This window comes from Ambystoma mexicanum, chromosome 4p (assembly GCF_040938575.1).
Source record: "Ambystoma mexicanum isolate Mex_15411 chromosome 4p, UKY_AmexF1_1, whole genome shotgun sequence".
NCBI classification, from domain to species: Eukaryota; Metazoa; Chordata; class Amphibia; order Caudata; family Ambystomatidae; genus Ambystoma; species Ambystoma mexicanum.
This window is the reverse complement of record NC_090927.1, coordinates 1,188,884,195-1,188,908,627: the sequence shown is the minus strand read 5'-3', so window position 1 is coordinate 1,188,908,627 and position 24,433 is coordinate 1,188,884,195. Positions and strand designations below refer to the sequence as shown.

The window sequence follows — 24,433 nt, the reverse complement described above, 5'->3', positions numbered from 1 at the left end:
ACCCTCATGAGGGGGTAAACGAAACCAAACATCCTCTCGGCCAGAGCCCCCAGATCCCACCTGGGGCCAAGAAAAGCAGCAAACCGCTTGAAGGAAAAGAAACAGTAAAACACAGCTAGGAAACCAGATGTCCACCGGAGGACGTCAAGCCTTGGAGCCCAAGAAGCAACATACTTGGACTTGGGGAGTGGGTGCAGGAGTACCTAAACTCCCGGCGCAAATCGGTATATCCCTGGAGAAGGGACAAAACCCTATGGTTGAAGATAACAAGGAACTAAGATATTTTTCTTTCAAAGACCTTTTGAGTTTGCCAGACCTCCCGACAACACCGTACTCTGGGTTGAAGGTCAGAAACCAGCCACGGCTACTTCCTTGGGTGAAGTAACCCTTAACTAAGCCACTACCTTAGGATCATTCTTTCCATCTTCCCTATACAATAGAATAGTGTTGAGTTAGCTTAGGGTTTGGATGGAGGACTGACTTTAGTTTGCGAGACATCCCGACAAGCACCTTTTTGTTATTTTGTAGCACACAGAACTAATCATCTTAGAAGCTTGGATTAGAACAGGTTATCAACTTAATAAAGCTGTGTTCAACTATGCTTCTATGGCTGCCTCCTCTGTCTGATTTATCACGATATCAAAAATGTCTAAAGCGTAGCCATCAAATACTTTGAAAGTGTTGTAAGATCAGATAGGTGCACAGGAAACAGAGTAAAAGCTTCCGAATTCTTGGAACAGGGAGAAATAGACTTACAGTTGTCTCCCCCAGGACAACCCCTTTGGAACAGGCTCTGAACAGTACTAAAGCATCCATTGGCATTCTAATTTGGAACAACTCAGGAGCAAAGAATACCATTAATAGATCCAGATTGGCATTCTTGTTGGTAAATAGATCATGTGTCTCTAAGAAACGTGGCTATTAGATAGTGCTTACAAAGCGGGTTATGACACTTTCTTTACCCATGCCAGACCCAATAAAAAGAAGATCACCCACTGGTGGGTTGTTGACACGGATTGGCACATTAAGTGCCACACCAACATCACTCCAGCCCAAGTGGTGGCCACTAATCTAATTGACATGTTGTGCGTTAAGATACGATCGCCCCATTTGGTTTTTAATGTGTATACAACGCCATGGAACCGGATTAAGCACCATACTGACGTTATACAGGGTTTATAACAAAATCAAAATAGTGACAAACTTTTTCAGTGAAGCATAAATAAGGACAAAATGTTGAATTTTTAATAAAAGTGTATGTGGTGGTGGAGTAAGGGATTACAAAGTTTAGGGGGGTTAGTAAAGCACGGAACACAGGGGGTTTTGGGGGGAGGGACACCGTCAAAATAAAAAAAAATAAAGAGAAAAATGCTAAATGTTTTAGTTATTTTAGAGTCACTGAAAAAGTTTGTCACAATTTTCATTGTCGTTATAAAGACCTAAAAACGGTGCACCTGTTACATTTCTGGCGACCGTCCTGCAAATATCAGCCTTAAGGGGTACTCAAAGGTCCAATATTGATTATATTTGCATAGAAGCTAGAAATGGGCACTCTGGGATTTCCCTAGAAGTATCTAGATGGTGAAAAATGAACACGATCCCTTATTACATTACGTTCCTCTGTTTTTCTTTTCTAACACACTGTCCCAGAACGACTCCCATTGCGCTAGTGCAACCAGGAAGCGTATAAAAAAGGCAGATATGAAAGGATGGCTCCCATTGTATACCAAGCAGTTTTTCATATTCTAGAGCGACAATCTACAGAGTTATTTTTAGGCCTAAAGGAAATTGAGAATTTTTACCAAGCCCTTACCATCTCTTTATCCTCATCTAACGGGGCATTCAGAACCAGCAATACACTTCCTGCTGAGCAGTATGAAGGCATTGGCAACAAACATTGCACAACCCCTACAGTGGTGAAACTGAAAAAGCCCATCCTTTTGAATGAAAGCAAATTAAATAAACAGTCTGCTATTGGGGCATCTAGAAAACACTTTAAATGCATCAATAAACCTGTACAGTTAAATGCCACAAGATTAGCCATCTGCAACATTTCCATGCACAGTAGTAAATAGAGGGGTTCATTCCAGAAATCAATTAGAAAATCAGAGGAGAGTGGAGACGGGACGTATCCGAGCAGAAATTTCACTGATAACACTTACTTCAGGTACAAAAACAGGGGTGGGGCGAATTTCAAATAAGCCCAGATGAAGGCAAAGGCCCTTATGGTACTCAAAAATCACATTAATGAGGCAAATGCCCTTCTACTCAATATTGAAATCAGTATTTCAATATTTCTTAATCAATTTGACAAACAATACACCTCAACATCTTACATGCCTTTGGTTTCAAAACAGTTTTAACCAAATTCTACTCCGCTTACATTGTTCACCATTGCCCATACATTTAATGGGGTCCTGGCACAAGCAACCTTTCAGATAATAATCAGTGCCCCCATAATGGTTTTTGAGATCACAGGAGATGCATTTCTCCTTACCTGAAACGGTAGGGGGGCTATGTAATCCTTCCCTTCTGTGCTATGAATGTTGATGCATGAACTCTGGAGAATGCATACACATTTTTCCATCTTCTGTGTACCTGTGAGAAAAAATATATATTTATCAATTTATCCGCCATTCTATTTCAAAAACCTAACTCTTAGAGGCTAAACTATTACTTGGCTAAAAATAAGAAACTCTAGGAAACTACAGTGTTTGTGTTGAAACAGTGCACCCTAACACACAGACACACAAGACTGAGCAAAATTACACTGTTTTAGCTCAAGTGAGCACTTCAAACTGAGTCACAAGGTAAGTCCTCTTTACTCTTAGTCCAACTATTTAGGTTTGCCCGACAGGGCGCCAAATAACGATGGATTAGAGGCATGATAAAAACACCAACAGAACCTTTGAGGCACAAATAAAACCATCTATTATATCCTAAAGTATAAGGTTGGGTTATCAAACTATAATTTCTCCAACATAAAAGGATGGCCTAATTGGTTTACTTTTAGGACCATGCAGGTATGGGATTAAAATAAAAGGGGCATGGAATCTGCTAGATCTGGTTTCTTGCGGTTTCTAAAACCGCTCAGCCTTGTGCATCCTCCCTTCAACCTTAACCTTAAATATGAAAAGTGTCCAGGATAGAGAACTAATCGGTGCACAACCCTACTCCAAGCAATCTTCTGCCAGGTACAGAAAATGATGTTTCCATAAGAAACAAACCTACGTATATAGAGCAGAAGTTGCTTGGCTGTGGAACATGATAGACTTGTGAAGATACACAAGCAAAACAAGCTATTAAAGAATTAGCCTTATGCAGGCAGGCATTAGTAGAATTACAAACATTGCCATATATTCAAAATGAGAGACTTGTTTTGGGTTTGATATTTTATTTCACTACATGTTACTTTGTATGTGGCACGTGCCATGTGAAGTCCCCATTGCTTGGATTTACATCATTAATATTCCCAATCCCTCCACCGCCCTTCCCCCACAGATTAGGACTTTAAAAGATGTCCCAGGATGAATCTGAGAATGCAGTATCTTTATTAGATGTATACATGCAGTACTGAGGCCTCTTGCGTTATTTTGTATTTAAAACTGAAATACATTTCTTTTTAAAACAAACAGAATTTTTTCTACAATTCTAAGCAGATGCAATTAAAATATGTACACATCACTTACCGTTCAGGTGTTCAGGTTTATTTTCTGGGAGAGCAAAATCACACCACAAAGCCTAAAAAAAAAATAGAACAAACCTAGGTCATTCCACAGAGTAAATCATTACAGGATTGACAAAGTCTTTAAAATGACCAACACTACAACGTGACAACCTTTGCACATAACCTAGTACATGGAATGTTGCATGGGGCGATTCGGTTTATGAAATAGCAAGTCAGTATTTTATGGTTTCCAGTGAAAATCCCTACATAATTTTCCTTGTTCCCACAGCAAAGTTTTCAGTTTTGTTAGCGTTGTTAGAGGAGCTCTCCAAATGTTTAAGTCAATGCGGTGCTATGATCATTTTCAGAAATGTCCCCCTCCCTTACAGTCTGGTAACATGTTCTCCCATAATAATATTGATGGGAACTATGTGGGCAAGGTCAGGGCTTCATTGAACTTTCAGCATTTCAAAATAATTTTAAACAAAGTCAAATTATTTCCAAGCACATTGCTTGATGCATCTTTGAGAGAAGCAGCAGCTCACATTTTTCAGAGCATCATTTTATACGTACAATACTCATAGTACTTTTGTTTTCTTTCTATTAATTCAGACATGGCATTTTGGGTTCTGATCAGACATGTTTTTCAGGTTTAACAGAACTTTAACATCCCCTTGCATTGTACATTTACCTTCCCGCGCTACTGCGACAGACTCAAATTAATGATGAGGATTATTTATTTTTTTTTTTTATTTACTTGATTTTAACCAAAAAGAAATGGTTTTTACAAGGTGTAGAGAAAAGAAGAAAAAGAGATCAATATGAGGATTATAGTATTAATCACAGCGTGTATTTCAAAGACGTTACAGAGAACTGAGTAAGTGGTTTAGGACTCCAGCCTTCATTCGGTCATTTTCTCACCTACAATTTCTTTTGGGACTATGGACGTCAATTCCCAAAATACAGGTATTCGCGTTTTTTTTTCACTAGTTCAAAGTCTCTTGAAACATTTCACTTCAAGTCCAAGAACAAACTAAATAAATCTCACTCTCGAAATTTTGGCCCCAGCCAGCACTCCCCATTACGCCGTTTGTGTGAAATCTAGGACCAGTGAACAGTAGGTTCCAGCAAACAGCACTTCACGTTACTCTCTGCTTCTATGCTCTTCCAGTCCCAGTTCACATATATATTTTTTCCATTTAAAAAAAGGTCCTTTTCATTGTGAATATTTTCTTCCAGGTCCTTTTGATAACTTTCAAGATGCCACCAATAGCACATTTTTATAATGCTGGTCTACTTTTTCAAAAGAGTACAGAAAAATCGGATCATATATTTCAATGGCCTACCTAAATATTTAAAAGGAGCACGCTGAGGGACTCCCACAGATTGAATCCATGAATAAATAATCACTGTATTGTTTCAACATAAACAGCATTAATTCATTGGATAATACATTCATCCTGACAATTTAGACACAAATCTTGCCAAGATTAAAATGACAAACACTTGCTTGAAGAGAACAGAACATGCAAATGTATCTTACAGAAAGAGCTCATGATGGAAAATGTTGATCAGAAAAAGGAAATAAAACATTGCAATAACAGTCATGTGGCAAGCGACATTTATCCACATTTAAACGACGTGCCAATGCCCTGGGATAAAACACGACTTGCAGGTTTATTTTTTCTGGCATTCTTTTCTACATACCATACTCTTAATGTCACCAAAAGGTTCACATTAAAAAACTGCAAAAATGAAAAAACAGAAAATGTAAAAAAAAATTAAAAAAGGTACAAATAACTTATTGGAAATAACGAGAGTAAAAATGAAGATCAAAAAAATATCCCAACTTTAATATTCAATAAAAATAGATGACAAGCAGCTACATCCGGTTTGGGATCAGGTAAGGTTTAGAGAAGAGGAGGAGGAGTAGGATGTGGGGGATGAGGCTAGGGATATGAACAGTGTTGGGGGGAGCAGGGAACGAAGGTGTGTCTCCCCCCCCCCATCTAGAAAATGTACCTTCCAGGCAGGAAAATCAAAGTGTAAATAATGCGTTAAAAGTTTTAGCTGGGGGCGACATGGTCCTCATGAAATGCCGAAACAATAAGACCCCAAAAACAAAATTTTAATACAAATGTACATTTGCATCAAAGTTGCCGTTTTAGAAAAAGGTCAAATACAATTTGTTATTTTTACTTTCTTTGTGCATGTTGTATTTATTGGTATGGTTTACCTTCTTTTCAATGCAAAATGTGTTTTTATATCTTCCTCGTGAAGCCCGTGTGTGGTGTCAAGGGCGTTTGTGTGCTGCTGTTTTTCGTTGTTTGCCGCTGGACGCAGGACCCACATACTTTCAACACAGCACCGATCTGCTGTGCAGTCACTCTCACTTAAAGTGTATTAACAGAGTTTCTGGCTTTACTGCTACAATCTTGTTACGCTGCTCTGAGGGACTGCGGGGACTGTCCTTTTTGGCCATTCCATTTGACCTTGGAGTAACCTGCGTGGAAGCCGAATTTTCACTCTTCCAACTAGTCAACGTTTTTTGCGTGTTTGGCCAGTCTCCTTTTCTGTCTGCCTATCACAGAGAGAGGTTCTGCGAACTCATGCTCAACTGTGGAAAGCTCTACTCACTGAAAACTAAGTGCACAGGAACATTAATGGTTTCATTAATTTAATGCTGCATAATGTAGGTCAGCCCAGACACGTAAAAAAGATATTACAGTAAAACATGCCATTCCTCAGTAAGCTATACTATACAGGCTGTTATTGTGGCAAACAGACAGGAAAGGCCAAGAGGCTCCTCCTTTTTGGAGAGTTGTTCAGAGGAAGAGTGCATTGCCTACTTGGAGTTGTTGAAGTAAGTCTATCTTGTCGTAGCCTGTCTAGAAATACAAATCACTGAAGCTGTGGTAGTAGTCCAAAGTACTGAAGTTGTGGTGGTATATCGGGATGTCAGTGGATGCAATATTGTAGTAGTCCAAACCAAGAGGAGTACTGTGAGACAAGGTGACTGTTCTCACGGTAAATTAAGTAGAAGTGAAGTTGTGGAAGCAGCAGCACTAGGAAGTCATCCTGACAAATATACCATTGTGAAGCTTAAAACTATAATCAAGAGAATACTAACTAACTGTTAACCAAGAACTGCACCACAGGTTGTGGATATTGCATTTCTTTTGAACAGTGGCAAGTGTTCTTGAGGAGGTAACAAAGCATGGTGGTCAGGAATACCATTGGTGCTATTTGGAGGAAGCAGAAAGTAGATATTTTACCCAGCAGAAAAGGATTTGCCATCATTGGAACTTTGGTTAATAAACATTTACAAACTGCCCATTACGAACCTACCGTTTATTGGCAAAATCTTTGAAAAAGTGGTCACTACACAGCTACTCGCAGAATCAATCTACTACACCTCCTAAACGACTACCAGTCTGGGTTCCATCCCAAATGTATCATCGAGAATGCCACCATCCAGGTGGTGGATGAGGTCCTCCAAGAAAAGGGAGACTCGTGCCTCCTCCACCTCCGAGAACTTCCGCTGCAGTCAATCACTGTATCCTCCTCTCCCTCCTCGCAGACATGATGGTATTCTCTGGTACTGTCCTGAATTAGTTTACCTCCTACCTCTCGGGCAGACACCAAGCTGCCCAGATGAACACTTTGCATTCTGACTCCCAAACTCCTGTGGAGTCCCCCAATGCTCTATCCTCACCCCGATCCGGTTTCATATTTACGTGGAGCCTTTGGGTACATGCTTCAAAGACACCAATATAGCCATCCACCAACATGCAGACGATACTCGCTGCCCATGAGAATAAAAAGCCCACAGGACATCAGTTGTCTCTGTGATTACCTACCCTTCATCCAGCCCTGGATGTCAGTGGTCTACCTCAAACTTAACCCAGCAAGGACCGAATTCGTCCTCATTGGTTCAACCGCTAAACAACAACTTGTCCAACAATGTCTCAGTGGTATGTGCCTAGAAGGATTTAGGGCCCGATTCACAGAGCGTTTTCCTATGGGAATGTGGCATTCTCAACTATGATTACTAGTGATTGCCTTAGAGGACTAAGGATGAGAAATTAGTATTGAAAAAGAGAGGCAGCGTTGGGTAACTCAGACAAGCACCCCATGCTCTCCCGCCATTTGAAATATATGCAAGGGGCTCATGTGGCCTCAGTATACAAAAGGGATCCAGTAAGCTGCTTAGATTGGAATGCCTTGGTCTGGGACTATCAAGTGGAGCAAAGCACCTGGAACCAAATCATTAACATAGTAAGACCATTGAGACCATGGTGCCCTCATTCCTCCAGAGTTATTGCAACACAGAAGGAAAGAGCTACTACCTCTCTTTTGGCAAAACCATATTCAAATGTATAAGGGGGAGGTGGAACACTGCACATCCACAAATGAGGGTGACAGAAATAATGGCCACATTCACTCCAGTTTGGCATGAAAGAAGGGCCTTTGCTGCTTAGATTGGCAGACCTTGCTAGGTAAAGCTGCGAGAAAGGGACGCAAGAGTTGTTTGAAGGAAGGCATTTTTATTGTTTGTGATTGACCAATTTCCATCTGCGAGATTGTCAAAGACTTAGCTTTTTGATTTGTAGTAAACAAAATAATGCCAACAATACGGTTTTTAAAAGGGCAGGTCTGATAATCGTGCAGCCTTACCTACCGGCATTCCAAAAATCAGTTTATTCAGGAGCCTTTGCTTTAACATCCCGCCCCCGTCCCCGCCCCCATCCCCGTCCCGACATCCACAGCACCATCTCAGCTGCTGGAACATAAATTGACTTTTGCATCTGTCTGCACCACGGCTTCAAATTAGAATTCTGACACCTAGTCAGCCTGGTGGCAAGTTCAACTGTAAATAAAAAGGCAGAACTGGTTGTGGCATGGTGGTTACTAGAGTCACACAATTATACCGCCTTATATCAGACCAGGGTCAGGTTGGTGACAAGGACCCAGCTATGACATGGTGATGTGCATAAACCGCCTAGCCCAGATGTATTCACAACAACCACTGGGGGCAATGGCCAAGAAGCTGCAGTGTTGATTATCTGAGAGAAAGGGAAACACCTTCCTCCCAGGGCACAGGAAACCTACCCAGGAGTTCCTCCGAGAGGAAGTGCTTCAAAAAGGTAGCACTGACAGAGCCACACAAACCATGGTGCGGATGACCTGAAACCCTTTGAAGTCAGCAGACATGCACAGGTGTGAGAAACCTGAAGGTGTCTCACCCACTAGTCCCCGGGGATCTGTCATCCAGGTGGCCAGGACACGGCCATTGCTTTGGGATCCAGTTCCTGGGGATAGGCCGGTGCAGAAGGATTAACTGGGCGAGGGGTGTTATGGGAGTGGTACACCGGATAGCGAGATGCGGTATCCACTTCCCTGTAACACCTTCACCCCATCCTACCACTTAGGAACTTAACATACCCCCAGCCCCCAACCTCCCTTTACAACACAAACACTTTCTCACGGACAGCTCGCTATGAGAAAAAACAGACTAACACCCAAACCGTATACCAGACATGTCCCAATACAATGGTCAGGCAGGGTCAGGCAATTTCTGACCATTACACTTCCCCACACGGATAAAAGGTTTGAGTACGAGAGCACACTGAGCAAGGCAAAGCACACGAGGAAGCAGTTGTTCCAGGATGGCAGTTTAACACAGGAAGAAAGACAGCAAAACAGAAGGGGATCACAAGGAGCGAAGTACCCCTGACCTTTTGAACGAGGAACCGTTACTTTCGCAAACCCTTGAGAATAGAAAGCGCAAGACCAGGAAACCAAGCTGAAGAATCCTGCATTGTGTGTCGGAGGTACCCGGGGCCCTCCTGCCAGGATAATCAAGGCAGGGAGAATCGCTTGCCACTGTGGTATTGTCCTTGGCTCCTGCAATAAAGTAGTGCCAGTGAAATCAATGCAGCGAGTGAGTCGAGGAGACTAATGCCAGACCGTTCTGCGTTAAAGCCAAGCTTGCAAGCGGCAACATTCTATGGTGAACGCTGAAGCGAACAGTGCTTCAAACGCATGTGATCACCAACGCAAGTAAAATAGAACAGATGAGTGATTGAACCAAGATACGATATCCTTGACAGAGTGGTCCGGCACCACGTTCATGCTCATTCGAAGGTCTCTGTAAGGTAGCTGAGAGTTGAGAAAGGTGAAACAGTGAACTGTGCATCAAAGTGGTCCTGCGACGGGTCAACCAAAATCCTGTGCACAATCGAAAGTCTTCCACATTGATATTGCCAAGCAAGTTGGTCCAAGCCCGAACAAGGGACATCAATTGAAAGCTTTTGGGATAAAGCAAGTTTGTGTTAAAGTAAATTAAATTGGTCCGAGCCCGGCGGATGGAGACTGATTGAAAATCGTGTGAAAACGCATTTGAGCCAGTCTGAGGGGGATCCGAGGTGAATAGTGAAGTCACCCGAGAAATTAGATACATGAAAATCCTACGAACATTGCGTTGAGGAGGATCTGAGCCCGGCTGCGAGGGATCCGAGGTGTATGGTGAAATCACCTGAGAAATTGAGTATGTGTGAAATTCGAGAGGAAAATAACTTGTTTGTTTGACGCATCAGGCCCTCGGCAAGACGAGACTTTGGAAAGCAAAGAGACTTGGGCACAAAAGGCCATGATGCTAATGTTTGAACTGCACCCTCGTGCTAGAAAAGTCAGACTGTGCTACGCTCGAGTACCGCCTTATCCCGTGTTGAAAACGTGGGGGAAGGAAGGCCAACGGCCTGAACATCCCAACATATTTCTTGAACACTTCTTTCTTTTACATAACATTGTTCCCACACTATTTGTATTCAGAGGTAACGATTGGCAATAGGTTTATTAGTATAGGCCCTTTTATTTTGACAAGACAGCACTAGGACTGCGTTATTAATTGATGGTCGTAGCTTGCTCCCATCTGTAGATTTAGGATTAAATCAGTGTTTTTTTCAAACCCTTTTTGAAGTTCAAAAAACACCCTTGAACTGTGGTCACTTGTGCGTCTTACTGTTGATACCATGGCTTCCTCACACAGGGGAGGAGTCTGGGTATCCAGAGGAAAAAGGTAGGCAGAGAAAGGGATTAGACCATTTTGGTTCATGGTAGGGTACTCTACAACTTTCTGCCCTCTAAATTTCCAGCAAACAAAGCACTTGTGTGTCAGGAGACAAAAGACACTTGTTACAACAGTCTTGATTGTACACCTTACAGCAGGGTTACTTTGGACCAATCCCATTTGATATTTGGCCTCTAATAAGGAGGGGCACCCCTCATATGAGGGATTTGTTGGCAATACAGTCTATTCCAAAGTCCACTGTCATAGGGATGAAGACAGACGGCATCCAAAGGCAGAGGCAGCTTTGCTCCCCAACAATCGCCATGGAACAGTGGTGGGACAGGTGGGGGAAACGCTGCTGCCGGACCAAGGCATCTGCTGGCTGTACACCGGAAACAGGATCCTGCTCACTGGAGGTGAAGGACACCCCCACCCATGTAGGGGATCATGCAACTTCCTGGACTGGCGGTGCAGACGAGACGAACCACCTTGTCCCTAGACATGCTAGATTGGTCCTCCAAGCATACCAGAAATCCTGAAGCAGCTTGGACCCTTTTTCCTCACCTCTAGATGTCTGCAAGCCGGCTCAACTGGGCTAAATGCACTTCAAGCCACTACAGGACCTGCAGTGTGGCTTCTCTCACTCTACAGCGCTTACCTGCTTTTTGAGCCATCCCAATGAAGCAACAAATTTGCACATGGATTCAACTTGCTGGAAGCCAAGGACTCACCCATCTCGAACGGTGACTCGACCCAAGAGAAACATGGTTTCACAAACAATTTGACCGCTGTCTTAAACGATTGGAAACAATCAATGCGACCATCTCAAACTGTGACACAGCCCAACGGGAGACCGCACTTCAAACTGACGTCCCACCTGCACTGAACATCATGGGACCTACCGCAGAGATACCCAATAGAGGCAAATCTTCTGAATGGGGACATCAAGGGGAAGGCAATTACAGAGCAGTACTAGATGTTACATAGATTCACGTCCAAGCCTATGCGGAAGCTTAAAGAGAATTGGGAGGTGAACTTGGGGACCCTGCCGGCAGAAGTGAGAAGCAGCACTGGGCTCACCAAGGTAAGAGAATATAACAATGAGGATGTGCCTTATCCTGCGCAAAATAATACACAGCGTGTAGTACAGTAGGGACCGACAGGGGCTGAATAACTGATCCCCCCCCCCCCCCCGACTTCTGCCCCAGCAGACAGAAGCCCAGCGAAGGACAGCGATCCCTGAAAGCAAGCAGCGATCGGCCCTACACATCGCCAGCAAGGGCTGAGATTTCAGCAGCTGTCCTGCCTGGGCATCCGTAGTCAGAGCGTAGCCTTAGTTTTGATAATTTGGGCACCATCTGCATTTATTTGCGGCCCAGACCGCACACGCTGACATCAGCTAGAAACAAAATGTCAGGCGCGTCGCGGGATGAAAACGAGGCTCAGATGCCTCAACGTTGCTAAGCAACATGTGTTTGTATTGTATTTAAAATACAAACATCCGCCAGCAGGCGGAAGAGCCGGCGGCCTCCCCAAGGCCTTGATAAGGCCTGCTGCCCTGTTTGCCCCCATTCACACCAGGAGCACCCCTGCAAGGACTCTTATAATCGTGGCCAACCCACTGAACAAACTAACACTTTGAGGAGTACCCTGATGCCACACATCTTGCAGCCTCGCTTATTGCTGATCTATCAATTCATGCGAGTACGGCTATTGACTACATTACTGTTGTACTCCCGACATCGTCTGAACATTTGCACGCATAAACATCGTTCCTGCATGCTTTGTAATTACCAATGTTTATGCCCTGAAAGAAGTCATCATTGTTTTCCGAAATAATTGTTGCTGCGAGATACATTGGCCTTCTGCCCCCCCCCCTCACCAACAACTGTATGTGAATGAATACCATTTTACATCACTGTTTGACAAAGCAATTAGTGTGTGCTTCACTGTTTTAGCATATGCCCCATTGTACACAAATGGAACTAGCCCATCTTCACCTTTTAAACTAGTGAGCATTGTGCGCTCTACAGTGACAAAGGAGATCCAGCCGAGCCTAGCCTACTTGGATAAATAACTAATGTAGACCCAGGCTATACAAAGTGGAATTAGTTTAACCTGATTAACCAGTTTACTCTAACCTACTAGCTGATCCCAATCAGTGCAAAGATTAGGTAATGTTATTCTACACCATGCACACTATATGATACTGCCTCTGCGCCCTTACAACCTTATTGGCAATCACCTACCTATCGACTCCTGTCAGTCACCTATTAGCTCAAGAACTTACTGCTCCTAAGTCAGTTGATAGCCACCCAACTAATCTACTCACTATGGTTGACCCTGTACAGAATGTATTGAGCCCTCTTCACACACGCAGCCATCCCTGCAGTCTAGCCTCTAGAAACGCCAGACTCTGGTCAATATTTGTACCCCTCACAAGATCTCTACCCTCACTTTATAAAAAAAATAATAATCAAAAGAACACCATCAGTAATCATAAGTCACCAAATGCTCAATAACCTACCACTAAAAGGAAAACCACTTATACTCCAGCCTCTGTATCGGCTCTCCCTCTCAAAGGAGCACTACTAAACGTTAGATCTCTGACCGCTCACGCCACCGAGATCTCAGACCTGATACTATCAGACAACCTAGACTTTCTGTCTATAACAGATTCCTGGCTGCATGAAGCAGCAGGACCACTACTGTCGCTAACTATACCGGATGGCTACACTATTTTAAGACAGGACAGAGACAAGAAGCGAGGTGGTGGCATTGCCATCATCACAAAAATCAGCCTAGCAATGAGAACCATACCCTCCCTAGTTACTGACTCTTGTGAAGTGCTTATAGCTAGACTCCCGCTACGCAACTCCCAGACCCTCACCATTCACATTATCTATAAATCCCATGGACCCAAAGGAACCTTTGCGGAAGACATCAATACCCTTCTTTCAAATAATCAAAAAATCACCTCCCAACTACTCCTCCTTGGGGATTTCAACCTGGGTTTCAACGATCACTCAGACACTCTGGCCACCTCTATCGCCAATGTCTTCGCTGACCTAGGCTTCACCCAAAATAAATCACCAGACCCACACATCAAAAGGCACACCATTGACTGGGTAGCGGAATACAATTGTACTGCCAATATTACAAATATCTCCCCACAATTATGGACAGACGCCTTCTAATTATCCTTTGAACTCTCCATCACCAGACCAGTCCCCCAAGTCACCATCACTGCCCCGGAATGTCTAACAAGGAACGGAACAAAAAAAAAAGTGATCCCAGCTATCCTTCCCACCCTTAAACTGCCTGACCACTCAGACCCAGAAACACTTGTTGAAGAATACAACAAGATCATGTCTCCCACACTTGACAACATTGCCCCACTGTAACTTAGACCAAGCAAACCCAAAGCCCACCTAAATAAGTGGTTCACGCCACAATTAAAAGATCTTCGACTTCTGAAAAGGAGCTGTGAAACGTCATGGAGGTTACTCCTAACAGAAGACAGCAAATCTAAACTACTAGAAATGTCATCCTTTTACAAAAAAGAAATCTTCTTGGCCAACCTTAATTTATATAATACGTGCATTTCCAACGCCAATTCCAGTATGAGGGAATTGTTTCCCATCGTCAAGGAACTAGAATCCCCCCATCGTTGTCCCCGACATCTGCATCAAAGTAAATGGTGCTCAGATATTCAACAGGCACTCCATAACAAGGTAACCACTTTGCAAAACAAAATCGCCCTAAAAAAAGCTTCACTTAACTCTTTCCCTTGACAACGCCACCGATGATCCCTTGAAGGAACAAGCTACCATAGCGAGCTATAAATTTACCAAAACCTCCAATCTTGAGATAGAGAATGTCATCCTCTCACTCAAGCCTTCTAATTGCCAGGGTGATCTCTGCCCAGTCCAGCTTATAAAAAATGCGGCAAGAGAGCTCTCCCTTTTATCTCTAAACTTGTCAATGCTTTATTTGCCTCAGGCTCTGTCCCGACTAACCTTAAACAATCTTGGGTGCTGCCCTTGCTAAAGAAGCAAACATTAGATTCACTCATACCCACCAATTACCAGCCCATTACGACAATGCCATTTCTTTTAAAGATATTGGACAAGATTGCTTACAATCAAAATCAATTTCTTTTTAGAGATCCATAAACTTCGGTGCACTGCAATCAGGATTCCTACCTAAACAAGGGACTGAGACTGCCCTGATCGATTTGAAGGCACAAATCGATGAGCTTCGAGATAAAGGGAAAAATCGGCCCTCCTGCTGCTGCTGGACCTCTCGGCTGCATTCGACCTTGTTAACCACAAGGTCTTATGCAGCCATCTAGACTCAGCCTCCCACTTCTCCAAAGAAGCTATTATATGGATTGACTCCTTCCTAAGTGATAGGACGATGAGGGTGTTCTCCCCAGCAGCAGCAGAAGACGACGACCCGATTCCCCATCACCTGCGGCATTTCACAGGGCTCCTGTGTTTCCCCCACCCTATGCAACATATTTACTAAGCCCCTTTCTGATGATCTGGACCTTCTGGGTATCACTTACACAAACTATGCAGATGATACACAGATTCTCCTCCCACTTTCTGGGGATTACAACAAGGATTTGGCCTTGGTAAATAGAGTATCTCATTATCCAGGCATGGATGACAACCCACGGTCTATGCCTGAACGATGCTAAAACCAAACGTATCATCCTGGGCACTCTTTCTAATGTGCAGAAATTAGTTCCAGACTATTCCTCATTTGTTATCGATGGTAACCTTATTAAGGTGGCTAAGGAGGTAAAGACACTTGGTTTCTACCTCGATGCAACCCTCTCCTTCTCCAAACAGGTAGAATCATTGGCTTCTGCTACATCCTATACCTGTAAACTCATCAGAACAGGTAGACCCTTTTCTGTCAGAAGGCAACTGTCCCATCCTGGCTAGAGCCCTTATTCTATCCAGGCTTGATTATTCCAATGATAGATATATATATGTTTAGGCTTATAAATCTACCATCCATAGGATTCAAAACCTGCAAAACAACGCCCTGAGAGCGGCCCTTGGCATAACTAAAAGAGCCCGCATATCCATAAGGAGCCAAAACAACTGGCTCCCCACCCAAAACAAAATTAATCTCAAAATTGCATCCCTCACTCAAAGCTTTGAATAATGAAGCCCCTAGTTACCTCACGGACAGAATCCAGCGAAGAATTTCAGCTAGACCATCAAGAGCAATCTCTACTAATAGTCTCATCATACTGAGATTTGAGGTTGCCAAGGCAGGGACGGCAGCTTCCGAGTAAGAGCAGCGCAACTCGAACTCTCTACCCCCACCACCTTCCAAGAGCAGAGTTACCCTTCCGTAGGTTTAGACTCAATATCATAAATTGGCCAAAAGTTAGGGATATTTAGTCCCATAAGTGGAGATCTCCCAGCTAATGACACTGTACTGACAACTATGTTATAGCCTCCAGCTACTTAATGCATGTCACCTATATGTCTCCTTCGTCCTCTGTGCTGCCATTGTATCTATTTTGTACCCTTCATTTCCTTATATCCTTCCACTGTCACAAATTCTTCCTTCCCCATATATTTAACATTGCTTGAATATATATTGTGTCTTTTTATTGTGCAACTATGTAACCATGTAACTCAAGCATTGCATATTCTATGCTTGAATATATACGGTGTCTTTTTATTGTGTAACTATGTAATCATGTAACTGAAGCCTTGCATATTCTTTACTGCGGTGCCCTGATACCGCAGGTTCTAATGCGCATTACAAATAATAAAACTCACTCACTCACCCATTCATTCATTCATTCATTCATTCATTCAGCAAACCACCAAGGAGAGTCGGTTACAGCGTGCAGCACAATGTTTACATGGGGATAGACAGTGAATGCAGCGATCATCTTTAAAGCAATATTTGTGACTCACCGCTACAGGTCAGTTACAAAAGAAAACGAAATGTTGATAATGAACAAAAAATGTTTGGAGACGTTAGCTTACAATCTGGAAACATGTTTTCATGAATACTGATTCTCTTTGAAAAAGCAAAATGTTCTCATAACAGATTATGAAAACTGAACATTATTTTTAAGCCCTACATTTCAAAATAAATGAAGGATTCAGTTTTGGTGAATCAAGGATTTTCCTCACAAGCTAACAATGAAGCGCATCTCCAATACGGCCGCCAGCATGGAAGAGCTCAGACCTCAAAGAGTTCCCATGCAGAATTTATAGGAGGGTAAAGACTGCGAGGGGTAGGATTAGCCATAGGGATTAGCAAGGAAATGAGCAAGGAATGGGGTGGGCTTATAACCAAACATTATCCCTCCTCAAATGTAATTTCTCTGTGCCCCTCTCCAAAAAGCACTTCTCCCAATCTATACATGAATAAGTATTTGAATGTAATAGTTTGGGCTTTATATTGCGACACCCATTAGCCCAAACATGAAAAAAGAGAAAGCAATAACCCTGATCTCAATTAGGCTGCTAGGTCAAAAAATAAAAACAAAAGCAGTGTCACGGGAATCAGCAATTGGCTGAAAATGTTAAGGGGGAGAAGGTGGTCCTTTTTTCATACCACAAACACAGCACATTAGAAGCAAGTGGTTAACTTTAAAAAAAGAATGGCTTTATGTACTGCTGATTTGTAAGGCAACAGCCAGATTGCCCAGAATGGGAATGGTGATGGACCTTGCTTTAAGAGTTCAGAGTTCAAGGCAGAACACTGAAGGATGCATATGGCCCAGACATTGTCTTACATTTTACTGTGGCCCTTGCATGAACACATTTCAGAATTCCAAATATATAAACAAACAAAAAAACAAACAGAAAAAAAAATCACAAGCAAAACTCCATTTGCCATCATTGGAACTGGGTATGAAATGGGTTTAGAAATGCACATGTAATAACCACATCTTCTCTGTGCCCCACTGATGCAGAAAGACAAGCTAAAATATTTCTCACTGTAGAAATATTTCTAGTCAAAGGGTTAATGTTGCAATACTTCCCTTTCCTTTGGATACAGCCTCTCAGACATGCACCTTACTAGTACAGATGAGACAAAAGTGAGCATTATCTGAAATAAGCCCCCAACCTAAATGCACTCATCAACGATTCTAGTGAAATGGAAGCCACAGCACTTCAAAGATTGCATCCCCAGTCAGCGCCATAAAGGAGATGTTGCTTTCTGTGCTCCGGCAAAGGAGATCCACAATTGGCTTGACCACATTCTGCAAAGATGTCTGGCTAGTAGTTGGCGGCCCATTCTTGCTCTTCTTGGAACACATAAGGTGCCTGCTCTCGCTATGTTCATCAGATACATATATTGCCCAGAGTAGCATGTGCCTTTTCAGGACCTAACAGCAGATTTCTTGTGCCTCCTTAAAGAAAATTCCAAACTGCATTGTTCCTGGTTTGTTGCATTATACATTCATTGGTATCATTAGTCTGCTCTAGGATCAATTTATGTTGGGCTGAAGGTAATCAGACCTAAGAGGATCAATTACCTACCCAGAACCTGATTTTCCCCTTTCTGACCAGACCCCTTGAGTGAACAAGAGCCCATACCATGAGGGAAGCATCCCATACTATTGTTGTTCCCATGAAAGGTTGCTTTAAAGGACTAAAATAAGGCTTGTCGACTTGCTCACACAGGGTAAAGAATACAAGGCTTTTTTCAAGAGGAAGATCGTGTTATCCAGTGCCCAGTACTCTGTAACCCCCCCAATCTTCCAGACATTCCTGTAGCAGACATGTGTAACCTTGAATGCAGAACAATGGAAAGGCGGGACACCATCACACCTAGAACAAAATATACTTCTCTGGCTTTGGGACAGGATATAGTCTTCAACCCTGAACATTTAAGAATCGATAAAAACCTCTCCCCTGCTAAGGAGACACATTTGCATTGAATGCATTGATATTACGCCTGGTTACTACACAATCAACTGTTACGACACCTTCTCCCAGTTCACTTGAAAATGTTTCTGGTCAAGGTGGTAGAAGGTACTGCACTAGAGGGTAAGGTGCACACATTGTGCCATAGGTGCTTTAATTAGCTAATCCTCTTGGGAAGGATACATCACAAAAACCTTTTTCCATCAAAAGAGATTCTGCCAATGCTGCCATGCATTTGGAAAATGTCATGTAGGACTGTACAGGGTGACATTTTCTGATCACAAACCCAAGAACAAACCCAGGATACACTTCATGGCGTTGTGGCAACATGAGTCTTCTGAGATCTATTTGAAGGTGTCTAAAAATACAGTGAAGGCAACTTCTGTAATTGTTATTCAGGCAATGGTGGTTGCATATTACAAAGCATTGCTTTAACCTGGTTGCATATCCTTGCTCGACTATGTCCTTCATGAACATGTTTATTGGCAGGCCCATTTGAACCTGCCTATTGTGTAGTGATGGCCATTTGAACCTGCCTATTGGGTAATGATGCCAATTTGAACTAGCCACTGTGTTGTTAGGCCCTTTGGAACTAGCCTACTGCGCGTTTATGCCTATCCAACAACCAGCATATCTTCTGCCAAACATGCACACCATTACTTATAGCCTATGCGCTACTAGTATACTCTTCACAACTAGCCTCTTAGTGTACTGTGCCTGGCTACCACCCCCTGGTGCTGCACAAACCATACCTAACACGACTAAAATGGCAGTAATTAAGTCCCCTATCATCAGCCAACCCTACCATCTAACCACATTGAGATCCTACGCAAGCATTCCTTGCACCTTAATCGACAGAAACCTTAGACTCTGAGCTAGGTTAACCAAACTTTATGATACACTCACGCGATCACTACCTCCAACTAACATGAAAACTAACCCATCTACCTACACGAAGTTCAACAGTACCAAACCTGTCCCCCTCTCGCCTCTCCTTGCCATCTCTAAGCAGCAGACGTTGCATAAACCGAAGTTAGCCGACCGTGTACCTCCTACTCCTATCCATTCCACAGCTATAATGAGGCACACCCTCTCAAAGGAGCCCTCATAAATGCTAGGGTCCTTGGCTGCCCACGCAACGGACGTCTCTTACCTGATCCTGGCAGATAATTTGGTCTTCCTTGTCATAACGGAATCTTGGCTACATGACGCGTCAGGAACGCTGCTCTCGTTCGCCGTCCGAGGCGGTTACACTATACTCAGACAGGACAGAGAGCATCGCTCTCATATCTAGATGAAACCTTTCTTGGAGACCAGCCCCTCCACAAATCTTACAATCCCGCGAAGTCCTCACTGTTAAACTCCCTCCAATTAATTCCCAGACCCTTACTAGCCATTTAATTTATAGCCCAGCTAGCCCACTTGGGACATTTGAGGAGGACATTCATACCCTACTATCCAAAAACCTTAAAACTACCACCCAACTACTATTACTAGGCAACTTCAAATTAGGATTCAATGACCCAGCAGATAAGCACGCATCCACATAGCTAATATCCTATTAGAACTAGGCCTATCCCAAAAAATCAATACACCTACCCACATAAAAGGGAGAACCCTAGACTGAGTAGTCGACTATAACTGCACTGCCACCATCACCTCCATTTCTCTTCAACTATGGACAGACCATTTCCTTGTGTCTTTCACACTAGCCACTACTAGACCACTCCCGATGGCCTCACCTACTGCCCCCACCTTGCCTAACAAGGAATAAAAAGAATATTACAGTGGATAAAGTGATCCCTGCCATTCTCCCCACCCTCAATTCACTAGCTGACAACCTAGATCCAGGTACATTGGTCCATGAGTATAATCAAATTATGCTAACTGCTCTTGAAAAAAATTACTCCACTTAAACTTAGACCTAGTAAACCCAAAGCTCATCTAAATAAGTGGTTCACCCTTCAGTTAAAGGACCTACGGCTTCTAAAAAGGAAATGTGAAACCACTTGGAAACTATAGACTATTCCCTTCCGAGGACAACAAAACCAAATTAACAAAAATCTCCTCACAATATAAAAACGAAATTTGCCTAGCGAAACAAAACTCATACAACAAATGTATCTGCAAAGCCAATTCCAGTATGAGGGAACTATTCACCATACTAAAAGAGCTGGAGTCTCCCATTTCCACACCTGATATATGTACTAAAAACAAAACATGGTGCTCAGATATTAAACAGGCACTAGCCAATAAAGTAGCTACCCTCCAGAACAAAATATCCCTAAAAAAACTAAAAAAAAAATAATTTAAACGCTTCCCTTAACTTGCTACCATTGCTACCACAATTAAACAACCTTAAGCTCCCCAGCAGCGAAACACCATCTGACCGTCCCGCTAGATTCTACTTTGCCAAAACTTCCATACTCGAGGTAGAAAAAGTCATCCTTTCAATTAAGCCTTCCAATTGCCAAGGCAACCTCTGCCCAGCTCAGATTATAAAAGATGCTGCAAAAGACCTCGCCCCTTTTATCTCTAAGGAACAAGTTACTTACCTGTAACTGTTGTTCTCCAGCATGGGTCTGGCATGGATTCACATGCTCATGAATATTCCCCGTCGACAGGCTGGGCATCCTTGGTATAGAAAAAAATCAGTATCAGTTTCGTTTCTGATCTGCCTTTCTTAGTATTAACCAATCACTGGTCTCTGGGTCATACTGCCCCCAGCCAATGACTGCCCTCTCCCTAAGCCCCGCCTCCGGCAGCCATCCTCAGATTTGGTGGCAGTATGACCAAGTGAAGAGCTGGCGGGAGGGTTCGCATGTGAATCCATGCCAGACCCATGCTGGAGAACAACAGTTACAGGTAAGTAAGTTGTTCCTTCTCCAGCATGGGGTCTGGCATGGATTCACATGCTCATGAATAAGAGAATACATAGCAGTACACACATGCACAACCACGGGAGGTGGTACCAGGCTCAACATTAAGCAATACAACAAGTCAACATTAAGCATCTCTTACCTCCTCACCAAGCTCACCTTAGGCGACCAGGTTGCGCAGCACTGCTTGGCCGACCCTGGACTCCTCCCTGGAGTCCCGATCGACGCAGTAGAATCTTGTGAAGGTGTGCGTCGACCTCCACGTCGCAGCCCTGCAGATGTCCAGCCGGGGCACACCAGACAGGAACGCCGTGGTAGCAGCGATCGCTCTGGTCGAATGGGCCCTCGGACGGCCGGGCAGCTGTCGGTTTGCCAACCGGTGACAGTGCATGATGCAGCCGGAGAGCCATCTGGAAATGGAAGCCTTCGAGAGAGCCTTCCCTTATTTCACAGTCTCAAAGTTCACACACAGTTGTGACGTCTTCCGAAAACTCTTTGTGCGGTCCACGTAGAACTTCAGCGCTCTAGCTACATCCAGCAAGTGCAAAGTCCTCTAAGCCGGCGATGAAGGCGACGGGAAGAAAACTGGCAACACCAAGGGCTTGTTGAGGTGGAAGTCCGACGGCACCTTGGGCATAAAGGATGGATGTGTCCTCAGCACCACCCTCGTGTCATGAAAAGTCAAGTATGGAGGCTTGCAAGATAGGGCCTGGATCTCTCCCACTCGCCGTGCGGAGATGGCCACAAGGAAAGCCGTCTTCCACGACAGGAACTTCAAAGGCGCCGAATGCATAGGCTTGAATGCCCCCCCCCATGAGCTTGGGCCCCCCCCCACCATGAGCTTGGTCAGCACCACATTAAGCTACCACGCCGGGGCAGGAGCCTTCACCGGCGGGAATGATCGGCATAGTCCCTTCATTAATTCTTTCACCAGGCGATGAGACCACAGGGACGCCCGTCCCGTTGTCCTGGTATATCGGGAGATTGCAGCCAGATGTATTTTGATGGAGGCGTGAGCCAGTCCAGCTTTGGCCAGCGACAGTAGGTACGGCAGTACTTGAGGGGCCGTAATACGCAGAGGGTTAATCTTCTGTGCACGCACCAGACAGAGAACCTCTTCCATTTATGTCTGTAGCACTTGAGAGTTGAGGACGCCCTGGCCTTTGCAAGAACCTCTCTGCAGTTGGCCGGGATGTCGTACCCTCCAAACTCTACTGCTGCAGGATCCAGGCCTGCAAGTTCAGCGACTCCGGGTTGTGGTGAAGAATGGCGCCTCCTTCTCTGGAGAGAAGGTCTGCGTCCGTCGGCAGCTTGACTGGTGGGGACGTTGACAAGTCCAGAAGGTCCAGGAACCAGATCTGCCTCGGCCATGCCGGTGCTACGAGGATCATCCTGCACCGGGACCTCTTGAGCTGGTTGATGAGCCGGAGCAGCAACGGCAGCGGAGGGAACGCATAAAGAAATAGGCCGTCCCAGGGTAACGAGAAACCATCGTCCATGTTCCTCGGCTGGGGGAACCTGCTGGCAAACCTCCGGCACTTGGACTTCGTCGCCGTCGCGAAGAGATCGATTTGGGGTTCGCCCCATCGTCGGAAGAGTCAATCCACTTGATTTTGGCGTAGTTCCCACTCGTGGCACGAGCGCAGCTCCCTGCTGAGTGAGTCGGTGATTGTGCTTTTTATTCCTGCCAGATGAAGAGGCACCAGAAACATCCCTTGGGTGACAGCCCAATGTCACAGATCCTGGGCTTCCTTGGATAGGGCTGGGGACCTGGTTCCACCCTGCTTCCGGATGTAGAACATCGTGGTGGTGTGGTCGGTGAAGATCCTCACCACCTTGCCCTTGAGGGACGGAAGAAAGGATCTGAGGGCCCAGAACACCGCGCGGAGATCCAAGATGTTGATGTGGAGAGACTTCTCCTCCGGGAGCCAAAGGCCTCTCGTGTGAAGATCTCCAGAGTGTGCTCCCCAACCTTCCAGGGAGGCGTCCGCGTCACCGTCACCTGGTGAGCTGGGGTCTGAAAGTCCGTGCCCGCCGACAGATGGGAGCGGGTACTCCACCACCGGATCGCCTGACGGAACGTCTCATTGAGAGGGATCCTGTCCTCGAAGCTGCCCGTCAACTGGATCCAGCGGGCGTCGAGGAACTCCTGTAAGGGTCTCATCCGAAGCCTGCAAAGGCGCACCAGATAAATGCAGAGGACATCATCCCGAGGAGGGACTTGATGGATCTTACCCTGGTCATGTCCGCGGCCAGCAGATGCTGCACCTTGCTCAGAATGGTCCTGGTCCTTTCCTCCGACGGCGAGGCCAGCCGCGCCACTGTGTCGAGCTTGGCTCCCAGAAACAGGGCGACTTGCGACGGAACCAGGTGGGTTTTTGGAAAGTTGATGGAGAATCCCAGGTCTGTGAGCAGCTGGACAGTCTTCGAAGTGTGCTCCACGGCGAGCTCCCTGGTCCTTGCCCGGATGAGCCAGTCGTCCAGGTAGGGGTAGACATGGATCCCCTGTAGGTGGAGCCGAGCCGCCACCGGTGCGAAGCACTTGGTGAACAACCTGGGTGCCGACTTCAATCCGAACGGGAGGGCCTTGAACTGGTAGTGCCGCCCTTGGACACGAACCTGAAGAACTTTCGGTGTCTTTAGAATGGGGATGTGGAAGTACGCATCCTCCAAGTCCAACAACGACAGGAAAATCGCCCTCCTCCAGCTGACCCAGCACATGCTGGAGGGTGACCATACGGAACTTCTGTGCCTTCATGTACTTGTTCAGTCGTCGCAGGTCCAGGATGGGGCGCCATCCTCCCGTCTTCTTTTTTACGAGGAAGTACCTTGAGTAAACTCCAGAGCCCGAAGCCTCTTTGGGGCGAGCTCGATGGCACCCTTCTTGAGCATCGCC

At 44.7% G+C, this 24,433-nt stretch overlaps 1 protein-coding gene across 1 annotated transcript in view; it reads right to left on the bottom strand.

Moving 5' to 3' along the window:
* Positions 1-24,433, bottom strand: part of ANAPC1 (anaphase promoting complex subunit 1) — a 2,053,226-nt gene that overhangs the window by 1,994,393 nt on the left and 34,400 nt on the right. Inside the window, exons 3-4 of the mRNA XM_069606837.1 lie at positions 3,690-3,741; positions 2,498-2,598 (exon numbers count right to left, since the gene is read on the bottom strand). Of these exons, the coding sequence (XP_069462938.1) occupies positions 2,498-2,598; positions 3,690-3,741 (153 nt within the window). The remainder of the gene's footprint in view (positions 1-2,497; positions 2,599-3,689; positions 3,742-24,433) is intronic.